This window comes from Mus musculus, chromosome 15, assembly GCF_000001635.26.
Source record: "Mus musculus strain C57BL/6J chromosome 15, GRCm38.p6 C57BL/6J".
In the NCBI taxonomy this organism is placed as follows: domain Eukaryota; kingdom Metazoa; phylum Chordata; class Mammalia; order Rodentia; family Muridae; genus Mus; species Mus musculus.
Genome location: NC_000081.6, coordinates 101,471,346 through 101,482,156, shown reverse-complemented (window position 1 = coordinate 101,482,156; position 10,811 = coordinate 101,471,346). Strand labels below are relative to the sequence as shown.

The 10,811-nt window shown below is 51.5% G+C and overlaps 1 protein-coding gene across 1 annotated transcript; it reads right to left on the bottom strand.

The window, feature by feature from the left end:
* Positions 1–2,173: 2,173 nt before the first annotated feature.
* Krt86 (keratin 86) lies at positions 2,174–8,679 on the bottom strand. Its single transcript, NM_010667.2, has 9 exons — positions 8,238–8,679; positions 7,409–7,617; positions 6,692–6,752; positions 5,861–5,956; positions 5,530–5,694; positions 5,181–5,306; positions 4,685–4,905; positions 2,914–2,945; positions 2,174–2,781 (listed from the first exon to the last, which is right to left on the bottom strand). The coding sequence occupies exons 1-9, from the start codon at positions 8,604–8,606 to the stop codon at positions 2,600–2,602; spliced, it is 1,461 nt and encodes a 486-aa protein (NP_034797.1). The 5' UTR covers positions 8,607–8,679; the 3' UTR covers positions 2,174–2,599.
* Between the last annotated feature and the right edge of the window lie 2,132 nt (positions 8,680–10,811).

The window sequence follows — 10,811 nt, the reverse complement described above, 5'->3', positions numbered from 1 at the left end:
TTGATAATTCTTCCCAAGGACTTGAGGAGGAGACCTTAAGGGCAGGCAACCTCAGGAGGCTCATCACAGTGTCACACAGGGCACCCCAGAAAGACACAGAGCACACCAGGGAGCAACCTTCCTTCCACTTATCCAAGGTTGACACTGTAGCCTCAAGTATTAGAGACTCCAGTGATGGTCTCTAGGCCCACATCCCCAGCTCCATAGTCACGTGCTGTGTGACTGGAGAGATGTGAGCAAATGCCCGAATAGTCACCCAGATAAAGTAGTGGTGAAAAACACCTACAACAGCAAAAAGCTGTGTTTCTAAGAAAGCCCATGTACCTGAGGAGTCGACATGCTTGCACAGGTCCATGTGTACAGGAGTGTGGGTAGAGCAAAGGCAGCCTGGGCAGTCACACACATGCACACATGCACACAAACACACACACACAATCCTGGAGCTCCCTGTCAGTTCCACCTTTATAGCCTTGGGCAAGGCCTGTGAATCTGGGGGTCCTCTGAGCCTGGCTCTCCACTGTCTTCCTGAGTCTTGTGGGCCTCCCTTCTCCTTTTTGGAGGAGCGTTTGAGTTTGGAGGAAACAGGCAAAGGGCTCTACAAAGAGCCCTGGGCCTTAGGTCTGGAAAAAAAGGAATCTGGGAAGGAGGATGCAAGCCAGAGATGGAGGGAAGCCATGTTGAAGCTGTGACCTTAAGGAGAGGGGAGAGTCTCCACCGGACTGACTTCCTCTTCTCTCCCCTGTCATATCCAGTCCTCTAGATTGGGGACAGTACCCCATGTTCAGAGTAGGTCTTCTCCCCCTTAGTAAATTATCTCTGGAAACCCCTTCACAGACACAACCAGAGATGTGCTTCACAGACACCCTAGGTCACCCTCAGTCCAGTGAAGTGAAGGACAAGGGTCACCAGAGCACCAGGCCAGCCCAAGCCTCTCCTATCACCTCAGCTCCTGAGTTTACCGTCTTACCTCTTGTCAACCTCCTCTCCTTCCTCCAGCCCTCACTGCAGTTCATAACCACTTGTGATAATTCTGTCTGCTCAGATTATTATAATTCGAGCCTGGCTGGTATAGTCCACCAGACAACCTCCACCTCAGCTCCCAGCGGGCAGCCAGCAGCAGGACCAGACTTGGCAAGGAAGGCTCTGAGAACCTCTCCATCATCACAGTACCCAAAAAGATGCCAAGGGAAAGAGCTACACACACACACACACACACACACACACACACACAGAATCAGGAAGAAGCAGGAGGAGTCAGGAACTTGTGTTCGAAGCCTCCCTGGCATAACTCAGCGGGGCAGCATTTGTCTAGCATGTGCAGAGACTTGGATTTGGTCCTCGGCACTGGGAAAAATTGTGATTATTTTACATTAAAAAAAATGACACCCCTCTGTAGAGATTCATTACCTCTCATCATTAGCTAACACTCATCCCCACAATGTAAGTACCATTGTCCCATTTCACAGATGAAGTCCAGTGAGGAAGAGAGACCTGCCTGCTGCAGTACTGGAGATAGACAGACAGACAGACAGACAGACTGCTATTCCAATAGTGCCTCTAGGAACAAAGCCTCTATCCTATCTCCTGGGACGGCTGGGAGCAGCACTAGGGATTAAGTGCACCTCTCCTCACTCGCCAGCAGAGAAGCAACATAGTATTTATCCACACATCGCCACTCTGAATCAGTAGCCAGGTCTCCTGACCCTGACCTACCCAGAATCCCTCTCTTCCCTACCTCTGCCATTCTGAGTCCCTTCCTCCCTGCACCCCAGAAATGCCCTTTGAAGAAGGGGAGCAAAATGACTATCTGAGAATCCCTGGGTGACATTTCACCTTGTCTAGAAATGTCTTTGCTTATCATAATGAGGGGCAGAGGAAACCTCCGGCATCTAGTGAGGAGGCCAAGGGTGCTACAAGGTAAAATGTCCTGATAGAGCTCAGGGAGAGTCACCCAGCCTACAGTGCTGAGACAGAACACCTCAGTTAGAATACCGACCACCCCACAAGACTCTGCCTGGAGTTTGGCTTTGTTGTCCCAAAAGCCTGATTTCTCCAGATCAGATAGGAGGTATCTTTGCCTATTGAAAACACCCAGGTGAACGTTGGAGTCCTGAGACTCTGGCTGAAGCACTTGGCATAGGCAGCACTTTGGAGAGACTGAGGGCGCGAGTTTGATTTGCTGCAATTAGTTTATTGGGAACGCAAAGAGAGACAAAGCCCAAGGAACAGGCAGCTGAGCCCCTCGTTTGGGGGAGCTGCTGCCAGGCAGACCCGGAAGAAGATGCTCTGGGTCACGTGGTTTCTAGCGGAGTGTCAGGAAAGCAGGCAACCATGTGGATCCATGTCTCCTTGCCCAGGCAAAAGCGTGCTAAGGACCCGGGTAAAGTCAGACAAAGAGGATCCTGGGGCAGCGGATCCTCCAAGATCCTAAGACCAATGAATCCAGCAAAAAGGCAGAAAGGGAAAGAAAGCAAGAACTCTAGGAACAAGTTGCTAGGGAAAGCTACAGATTGAAATAAAGGCGCCGAGGCCACTGTCCCGCTGTGCTGTCCCTTCGGGCAGGGTAGCCCGTGCCAGTGGCTTGCAGCATTGTGACCTCCTAGCACTTCTTACAGCCTCCGCTGCAGGCGCCTGCCCCGGCGCAGGGGGCGCAGGCATTGGGGGTGCCCACCACCACGTTTCCGCTGCAGGGGGCGCTGCACACTCTTGTGTTGACAGCAGGGGCAGTACCAGAGACGCAGAGATCGCCACAGACGACGCCACCGCGGGAGCTGCTCACACCTGAAAGCCCGGAGAACAGGGGAAACCTTGTCAGGCACGGCCATTGCCAAGAGTCTCCGCAGCAAGCTCAAGTGTTCCCGCCCCAAAGGCGCGCACCACCCCGCAGGAAAGGGGGAGGCTGGAATTACTTACACACATTCACGGAGCCAACGCCCTCACACAACCTGTGGGAGAGGAAAGGGAGACTTTAGTAAACCGAAAGCATGTTACAGGAGCCATCATGGATCCTTCTAGGCTCTCGCCCTAGGGAAAGGGTGCAGGGGAAAAACTGAGAACCCCGGAGCTGGGGGTAACCTTTGGGGGGGGGGAACCAGGTGAGTTCTGAAGGCAGGGCATGACCTCTATCACACCATGCTTATTCACTGTGCACCCTAGTGGGTTCTAGGTCTCCTCCCAGAATAATCCAAGGGCTCTACTGGAGACTAAGACATCCTAGACACACGTGCTGAAGCACTGGCTGCTGCTGCCCTGTTGGTTTTGAGCTGTAAGTCCATTCGAGGGAATTAGGTGTAATCTTGTAAACCCCATCATTGTAACAATATGGGTCTAAGGGAAATCAGAACATTTTGCCCCTGTGTCTGAAGACAGCAAATGTCTTCATCAATGATCCCAGATGGAGAGATGAGAGCTTAGAACTTTAGAGGCAGATGGGAAACTACCTACAGCAGTCCTCTCATTGGAAGATACCTATAACAGTCCTCCTGTTGGGCACCCACGGGGGAAATGGCCAATGACGGTTCAGGGTTAAGACTCCAACACTTCCTGACCTGTATTTCTTCTCCACTTGGTATTATTTTCCAGAAGGGAACCAAACAGACTTGGCCAGAACACACAAAGACTGAGACTGACAAACTCAACAGATACTGTGGTCCTCTGCCTCTCTCCTTCTATGTGGTGGACACACTGGGGTTCTTTTTCAGGGAGATATCTCTCTCTCTCTTTCTCTCTCTCTCTCTCTCTCTCTCTCTCTCTCTCTGTGTGTGTGTGTGTGTGTGTGTGTGTGTGTGTGTGTGTGTCTGTCTGTCTGTCTGTCTCCAACTTTCAGATTCTCAGATACCATCACCAGGTACCTCCAGGCTTCTCAAGCGATTTTGTTGTCCTAGGATCCCTCAGTGTGATCACATGCCAAGTCTGTATCCCCATGTCCCCAGTACATATGATTCTCTACCTGTGTGCCACCCTGGAAGCTGGCTATGCACAAAAAGAGGTTCAGAACACAACCAAGCAGCTGAACATGAAACAGAAAGTACAATAACAAGAGCTTGGTTTAAAGTGGAGTCCTTGAAGACTTGGGGTGTGAGGAACCCTCCACCACAAGAAGCTTGAACAGCAAGAGGGTCCTCTAGTAGTACCCAAGTCTGAATAGGAAAAACAAAGTTCCAAGAGAGAATTAGTCTCTGCTGTCCTCTAGATCAGTCCAAACTGCAATGGGAGGGTACTTTAGGGCACTCATTATTGACCATCATAATAGCTAAACAGGGGATGGTGGACTCTGCTGCCAGAAGGTACTATTATGAGATAAATCTGAATTTCCAAGGTTGGAGTAGACCTGGCCAGGGACAGCTTAGACCAAAAGATGGACTCCTGAGAACACAGGCCTCCATGGGGCAAAGAGGAGGGTGGAGCCTAAGTATGAGTACCAGCTAGACCTTGAGAGGACAAAACCCAGTATCTCCACGTAGGCAGCCTTAGAGCGAGGCCAGCAGGAGTGAGAGAGATGGAGTTAGGTCAAAGGTTACATCAAGGGTAAAGGTTAGATGAAGGTTAAAGGACTTACACAGATTTCCTATCCACGTGCGGGACCATGAAGTGAGGAAGCGAAGATGAACAGGTTACCCAAGGTGTGGGGCTCAATGCTGAGGACCCAAGAAGGGTTGGAAAAGTGAAAAGCTACAGGACCCACCTCTGCTCCTCGCCCTCCAGCAGGCGCCTGTAGGTGGTGATCTCAACGTCCAGCCCCAGCTTGGAGTTCATCACCTCCTGGTACTCCTTGAGCAGGCAGGCCATGTCCTGCTTGGCCTTCTGCAGGGCACCCTCCAGCTCAGCCAGCTTGCAGCGGGCATCAGCAAGGGCAGCCTCTCCCTGCTGCTCAGATTGGGTCACGGCAGCCTCCAGCTTGGTGTTCTGGGAACACAAAAGAAATTGAGATAGCCAAGGGTCCCTGGGTCTCATGGTCTGTCACCAGCTTGCTATCCAATCTTTCCCAACAGTCGGGAACATTCTAGAAGCAACCTCTTGCCTTGTTCACTTGGGTCAGCCTGAGTGAGCATAATCAGGAAACCCAGCTGTACAAATGGTAGGAGACTAAATGGTAAGCTCCAAGCAGGACACATGCTGGCTGTGTGGCACTGAGTAGACATCCAGCCTCTCTGGTCCCAGAGCAGCTGAACCTTACATACCTGGCACTTGGCATTCTCGATCTCAGCAGTCAGCCTCTGGATCATTCTGTTCAGCTCATTGATCTCCTCTCTGGTGCGGCGCAGAGTCTCTCCATGCCGGATCACTGTGGCCTTTATCTCCTCACACTAGGGGTTGGGGAAGCAGAGATGTCCATGAGGCCCAGGATGTGACATCGACCCAGTGAGCACAATGGATGTGCAAGATGCACAGTGGTCAGGCTGGGCTGCCTCCTCAGCCTAGAGCTGTGTGCAATCTTCTTGTGATTCTTGGTGTGCAAGAAGCCCTTTCCAATAGATTCCAGAGTCCTTCCCACTGTCTCATCTAAGGACAGATGTCCTGACCTCTCACCTTGGTGCGGTACCAGGACTCAGCCTCAGCACGGCTGCGGCTGGCAATGTCATCATACTGAGCCTTGATCTCAGCCACGACACAGTCCATGTTCAGGTCCCGGCTGTTGTCCATCTTGACGACGATGGAGGTGTCTGAGATGTGGGAATGGAGGATGCGGGTCTCCTACAGGAGGAAGGAGACAGCAGATAAAAACTTCTTGAAGGCTCAGCCTAACCCCACACACTTCTGCCAACCTCCCAGTCCTCCCCTGGTCCACACAAGACTTCACAGTCACGGAATGACTGTCTACAGACTACTCGATGTACTTCTACCTGGCTGCTGCCTTTACCTCGTCATACATTCTCCTCAGGAAGTCGGTCTCCTGGGTCAGTGCCTCTGCGTTGGCCTCCAGGTCTGACTTGCGCAGGTAGGCACAGTCCACATCCTGGGAAAGAGGGAGGTGTGAGCCTCATCGTGTCCTAAACTCTTCTCTCTCTTCATCTGTCCCAGAAGCACAGCAGAGAAAGACCCCTGTGTGCAAGTCATCTCTGTCCCCACTTCCCAGCATGCTCTTGACAGTTCCACAGGTTTGGAGACTCTCTGGCTCTCAGCCTCCAAGACATCTTCCCTCTTCTTGCTCTTTGGTTCTGTTCTGTTCTAAAAAGCTTCCCAGTTGTCCCCCAGATCTTCCAATTGATCCAGCAGTGCTTCAAGAGGTCAACTGGACACTCCTAGCAATCCTCTCAACCCTTACACACTGTCTTGAGCCCTAACATTCTGATCAGACTAGTAGAATGGATGTAAACCACACCACTTTCAATGAACAGAATGAAGCCCTGTGGCTCCTGGAATCCCAACCATACACCCCATGATGAGGGAAAGGCACATCAAGGCTAATACATCCAAGGTCCTGCATCAGAGCAGAAGGATCCAAAAGACATTCCAAACGTATTCATGTCTCCATGGGTTTGGACTACTGACTCTCTAGATGCCAACCTTCCAAATGGCTGTTGCCCTCACAACAGCCCTTTGTCATAGCCCTGGGTCTGACATTCATTGGGTCATCTCTCTGAGATTTTTTCCTATTTTGATGTGTGAAGATAAAAATTCATGAAGGGTGACCACAAGTACAGTGTGTCCCTCAATTGTGTTGTTCCACCTCCCACCGTCTGCTACTTGCCTTCTTCAGAGCCACAAACTCATTCTCAGCTGTAGCTCTCAGAGAAACTTCCTCCTCGTACCTAGGACAGAAATAGGGGACATGATATGGGTGGTTGAAATCCACACCCCATGCAGGGAACTCAGGGAAAGAGCCCTCAGAGCTCTTGGTCCTGATAGGTCTTTCTGGAGGAACCTGGGCTATCTGGGAGTGGGTGAAAGCTAGAAGAGAACCAGTGCTGTTCCGAAGACAACCCAGGAAGGAGAGGATGATTTGATACCAACCTCATCTGGGAGGGAACATCATGGGGTTGGGTACTGCGGCTCCAGCCTCCCCCCATTTATGTCAGTCCCAGCCCAGCTGCTGAACAGACCCATCAACAGACCCAGATTTCAGGGCTGAGTACCCAAGGCAGTGAGACAGACAGCTTGGCTCATGACCCTCCTACTTTCCTGAGCAGAATCTGTTCAGGGATTACAGTGCAGAAGATCAAAGTGAGAAGGAGCTGGAGTGGGGGCTGTGTCTATCCTCCCCAGAGAAGGCAGAGCTGTTAGTCGCACTCTGCAGAGGGAACACTGAGGCAGAAATTGACGCTCCCCCATCCTCTCCAAGGAACATCTGTGCAGATATTTCACAGACAGCAGGATCCTACAATGATGTCAGCCTGGCTACACTTCCACAACCTGGGCTTTAATATACGGCACATTTTATACCAGCACCACAGCAGGCCATTCTCACCTCTTCTTGTAGCCCTCCATGGACTCCTGCGCATGGTTGAGCTCGGCTGCCAGCCTCCCGCTGTCGGCCTCCACACACTCAGCCTCCCGCCTCAGCGCCTCGATGTAGCCCTCGAACAGAGGCTCCATGTTGCTCTCACAGCACTTGCGGTTCTGGTAGAACTGCCACTTGGTCTCCAGCAGCTTGTTCTGCTGCTCCAGGAAGCGCACCTGCCATGGGAGACAGAAGGGGTTCAGGGCAGATCTGGGCTGATGGTGGAGAGGAAGTAGAGGGACTCTGGGAAGGAGCCCTTATCTTGGTCCTGCCTGACTTTCCCACTGGGAGAGGGCACAAGGGACATGGTCAGTGCCTACACTCAGGAGTCCAGGTGGACACTTCATTGTCCTATGCTGGGCTCAGCGATCTCTGAAGCCAACAAGTCAGGAGTCCCCACAAGCAGAGCACCCATAGTCACATCCCAGGGACTGACAAGGAGCCAGGGAGATGGTGTCACAGGCCATTTAGATGCACTCACTAGGAAGGCCTCTGTCCATCCCTCCAGTAGTCTGCACCCTTCCTGTCAGCCCAAGTGCAGCCTCCCTCCTTGGGTTGCCCCAGCTCCATGCTGCAGCCCCTGGGACTCCCTGTAGTCAGTTTGTACCCAGGACAGCCTGGCCACTTCTCTTGGCCATAAGCTCTGCCTCTCAGGACTCACAGGTGAGCCCTGTGCATCCTCTCTCTTGAGACTAGAGGCTCAATATGAGTGGGCTTTCTGCCTCCTGTTCCCTCAGTGCCTGGCCTTGGCTGTGACATGCTGTGCTCCGGGAAGGGGCTGGTCCAGGACACCGACCTTGTCGATGAAGGCCGCGAACTTGCTGTTGAGACACTTGATCTGCTCCTTCTCCTCATGCTTCACACACTGAGCATTGGGGTCGATCTCCAGGTTCAGGGGTGTGAGCAGGCTCTCATTGACAGAGACTGTGGTGATGCAGGGTGGGCTGGGCCCGCAGATGCCTCCAGAGCGGTACCCGAAGCTGCGTCCACAGGAGCCAGAGCGGAAGGCCCCACAGACACTCTGGCTGCCGAAGCCCCCTGAGAGTCCTCGGTAGCAGGAGATGCCCCTGTAGGGAGCTGCAGAGATGCAGCAGCGGCCGGGCCTGGGCCCACAGGCTGAGGCGCAGCTGAAGGCACGGCCACCACAGTAGGATCCGCAAGTCATGGTTATTTAGGGAGAAGGGCAACTCTGAAACTGGAGACGTCCAGGTGGAGGGTAAAGTGGACGTGAATTCAGTGTTTACCTCTTTAGGTTTGTTGGCCTTTTATATATGTGGGGACCCTGACTGTGACCACGTGGTCTGAAGCAATTAGATGGCTTTATGAGCTTGGCTTGTTTAGTTGCTGTGGCTCCTCCTTAAATGTGCTAAATTGGTGACCATTTGCTGGTGTTTGTGGTCCTTTGCCCTAAACTGTTCAATTTCCTCCTTCAAAGGGCCAGCTCACCCCCTCCATGCCCTGCTCCTGTGCCCAACACACAGAAACGAAGCTGGAGAGACAGTGTAGGTGACTCATGCTACAAGGAAAATGAAAAGGGGCGGAGCTGTTGTTCCAATCAGGGACTGAAAAAAAATGGCGGCACCGCTGTCCGAGGTCCTGACACAGCCCAGCTAGGGATGCGGGTGGCATGGAACTGGTGGTGTGTTAGGTGAGATGCCCCACTTGCATAGTTCTTCTCCGTGCCCCTTAAAGCTCCATATCTGGATAACAGTTAAGTTAGTCACCTTCTACCTCCTCCATCTCTCAAGCCCACTGATCCTTATCCTTCCCTTTCTTACACACAATTTCCACGAACTAATAGGCTACATGTCTCTGTTTGACACACACACATCTGTGGACACAAACAATACCTAGTCCATCTTGGCTATCTAGGACCAAGGGAATGTCTTCCTTCCATCTTCCCTGAGGCCTAAGTGCTCTCTGGCTCACTGGCCCCAGAAAATCCCAACATTGCTGAGTATCTAAGGTCTTCATTTCACCTCAGGTTCTTATGTCATCCGTGGGGTGACCTTGCTGTGGGTATCTACACAGTATTTGACTCAGTATGTAAAATCCAGTAGGTGACATGAAAAGATCATGAAGTCTCCAACTGTCAGTCGAGCCTCTGATACTTGCTGCACTATGAACACCTCTCCTTCTCATACCATGAACCCCCTAACCTTCCCCAATGACCCTCCCACTTTGTAACATCAGCTTGCCAGTGGCTTTGATGGTCATTAAGACATAACTGTAGCATCTAGCGTTACCCATCCAGCATGGGCCTTGAACAAACAAGAGCTGGGTAGGCCAGAGGCGCAGCCCTGACTACCTCTGACCCTGAAGCAGGTGCTTCACTATGCTGAAGTCTGGCAGAGGCTTCACCTCCCCTGCCTGTCTTGGAAGTCTGAAGGGGTACGTACAGGCTCTGTAAACTCCAGAGCACGGTGCGATAGGCTGTGCCCCAATCCTTTTCAGCCGCTCTGAGCAGTGTTTTCTCAAGAGTTCATGTTGTTTCCCTCCAATGGGGAGAACCATCATTTTCAGTCACAGAACAGTCTAGAACAAAGCCAGCCAGAGCAGAACAGAACACATCATTGTTTTGCTTATGTCACGACTGTGCCCTGACCCTCTGGGTCAGCCATGTATGCCTGGTGTTTATTGTGTCATTACATACAATTATTCCTTCTGGAGCTGCAATTTTTGAAAAGTGGAAATACACGTTATACCAGTTGAGGACACAGAGTCAGATTCCAAAGTACCTAGTTTTAAATCCAGGCTCCACCACGCTACCTTACCAGATAACTCCAGGCAGCTACTTAGCGTCTCTGAGCCTCCATTATGACTTGTAAGATGAGGATAATACCCATCTCATAATGTTGTTGTGAGGATTAAAGAATTAATCTTCACTAAGTACTTGGGCCTGAGCCTGATCCACTCCAAGGGCACAAACAGACGTGGGTTTGTTGTTGTGCAGTTGCTGTTGGGGATATGTTGACAGCTTTGGTGGGGTGCACTCACTCACATCCCCAAACCCTTATGTTCAATTACCAGTAATGGGCATATCTTGAAAGAGTAGTAGGAGTTCATAAAATAATACACAGGTCATACTTAACACAGCATCTGGCCCATAGAAAGTATCCAATTATTATTGGGAACACCATTATTCTACTGAATGGGCCTGTCCCAGGAGAAGAAAGGACCATGGCCTTTACTCTAGGAAAGACCCTCATGTCCATCTCCTCCCCAGTCCAGTCCAACAGCCTAAGGAAAGATGTCCTCACAAACCTTCATCTTGACCAATCCTTAAGCAGCGACTCTAACAGAAAGGAAAGCTCAGAAGATCCAAACGTCATCCATTGGAAAATCGTTCAGATTTGTGTTTTTCACTTGG

What these genes read in the sequence shown, in the direction of transcription:
- Krt86 (NM_010667.2), bottom strand. Translation starts at nt 8,606, where the DNA reads ATGACTTGCGGATCCTACTGTGGTGGCCGTGCCTTCAGCTGCGCCTCA. An exon ending in ATGGAGGGCTACAAGAAGAG is followed by an intron (nt 6,753 to 7,408) that starts GTGAGAATGGCC and finishes TTTCTGTCCTAG; the next exon opens with GTACGAGGAGGAAGTTTCTC. An exon ending in AGTCCTGGTACCGCACCAAG is followed by an intron (nt 5,307 to 5,529) that starts GTGAGAGGTCAG and finishes CCCAACCCCTAG; the next exon opens with TGTGAGGAGATAAAGGCCAC.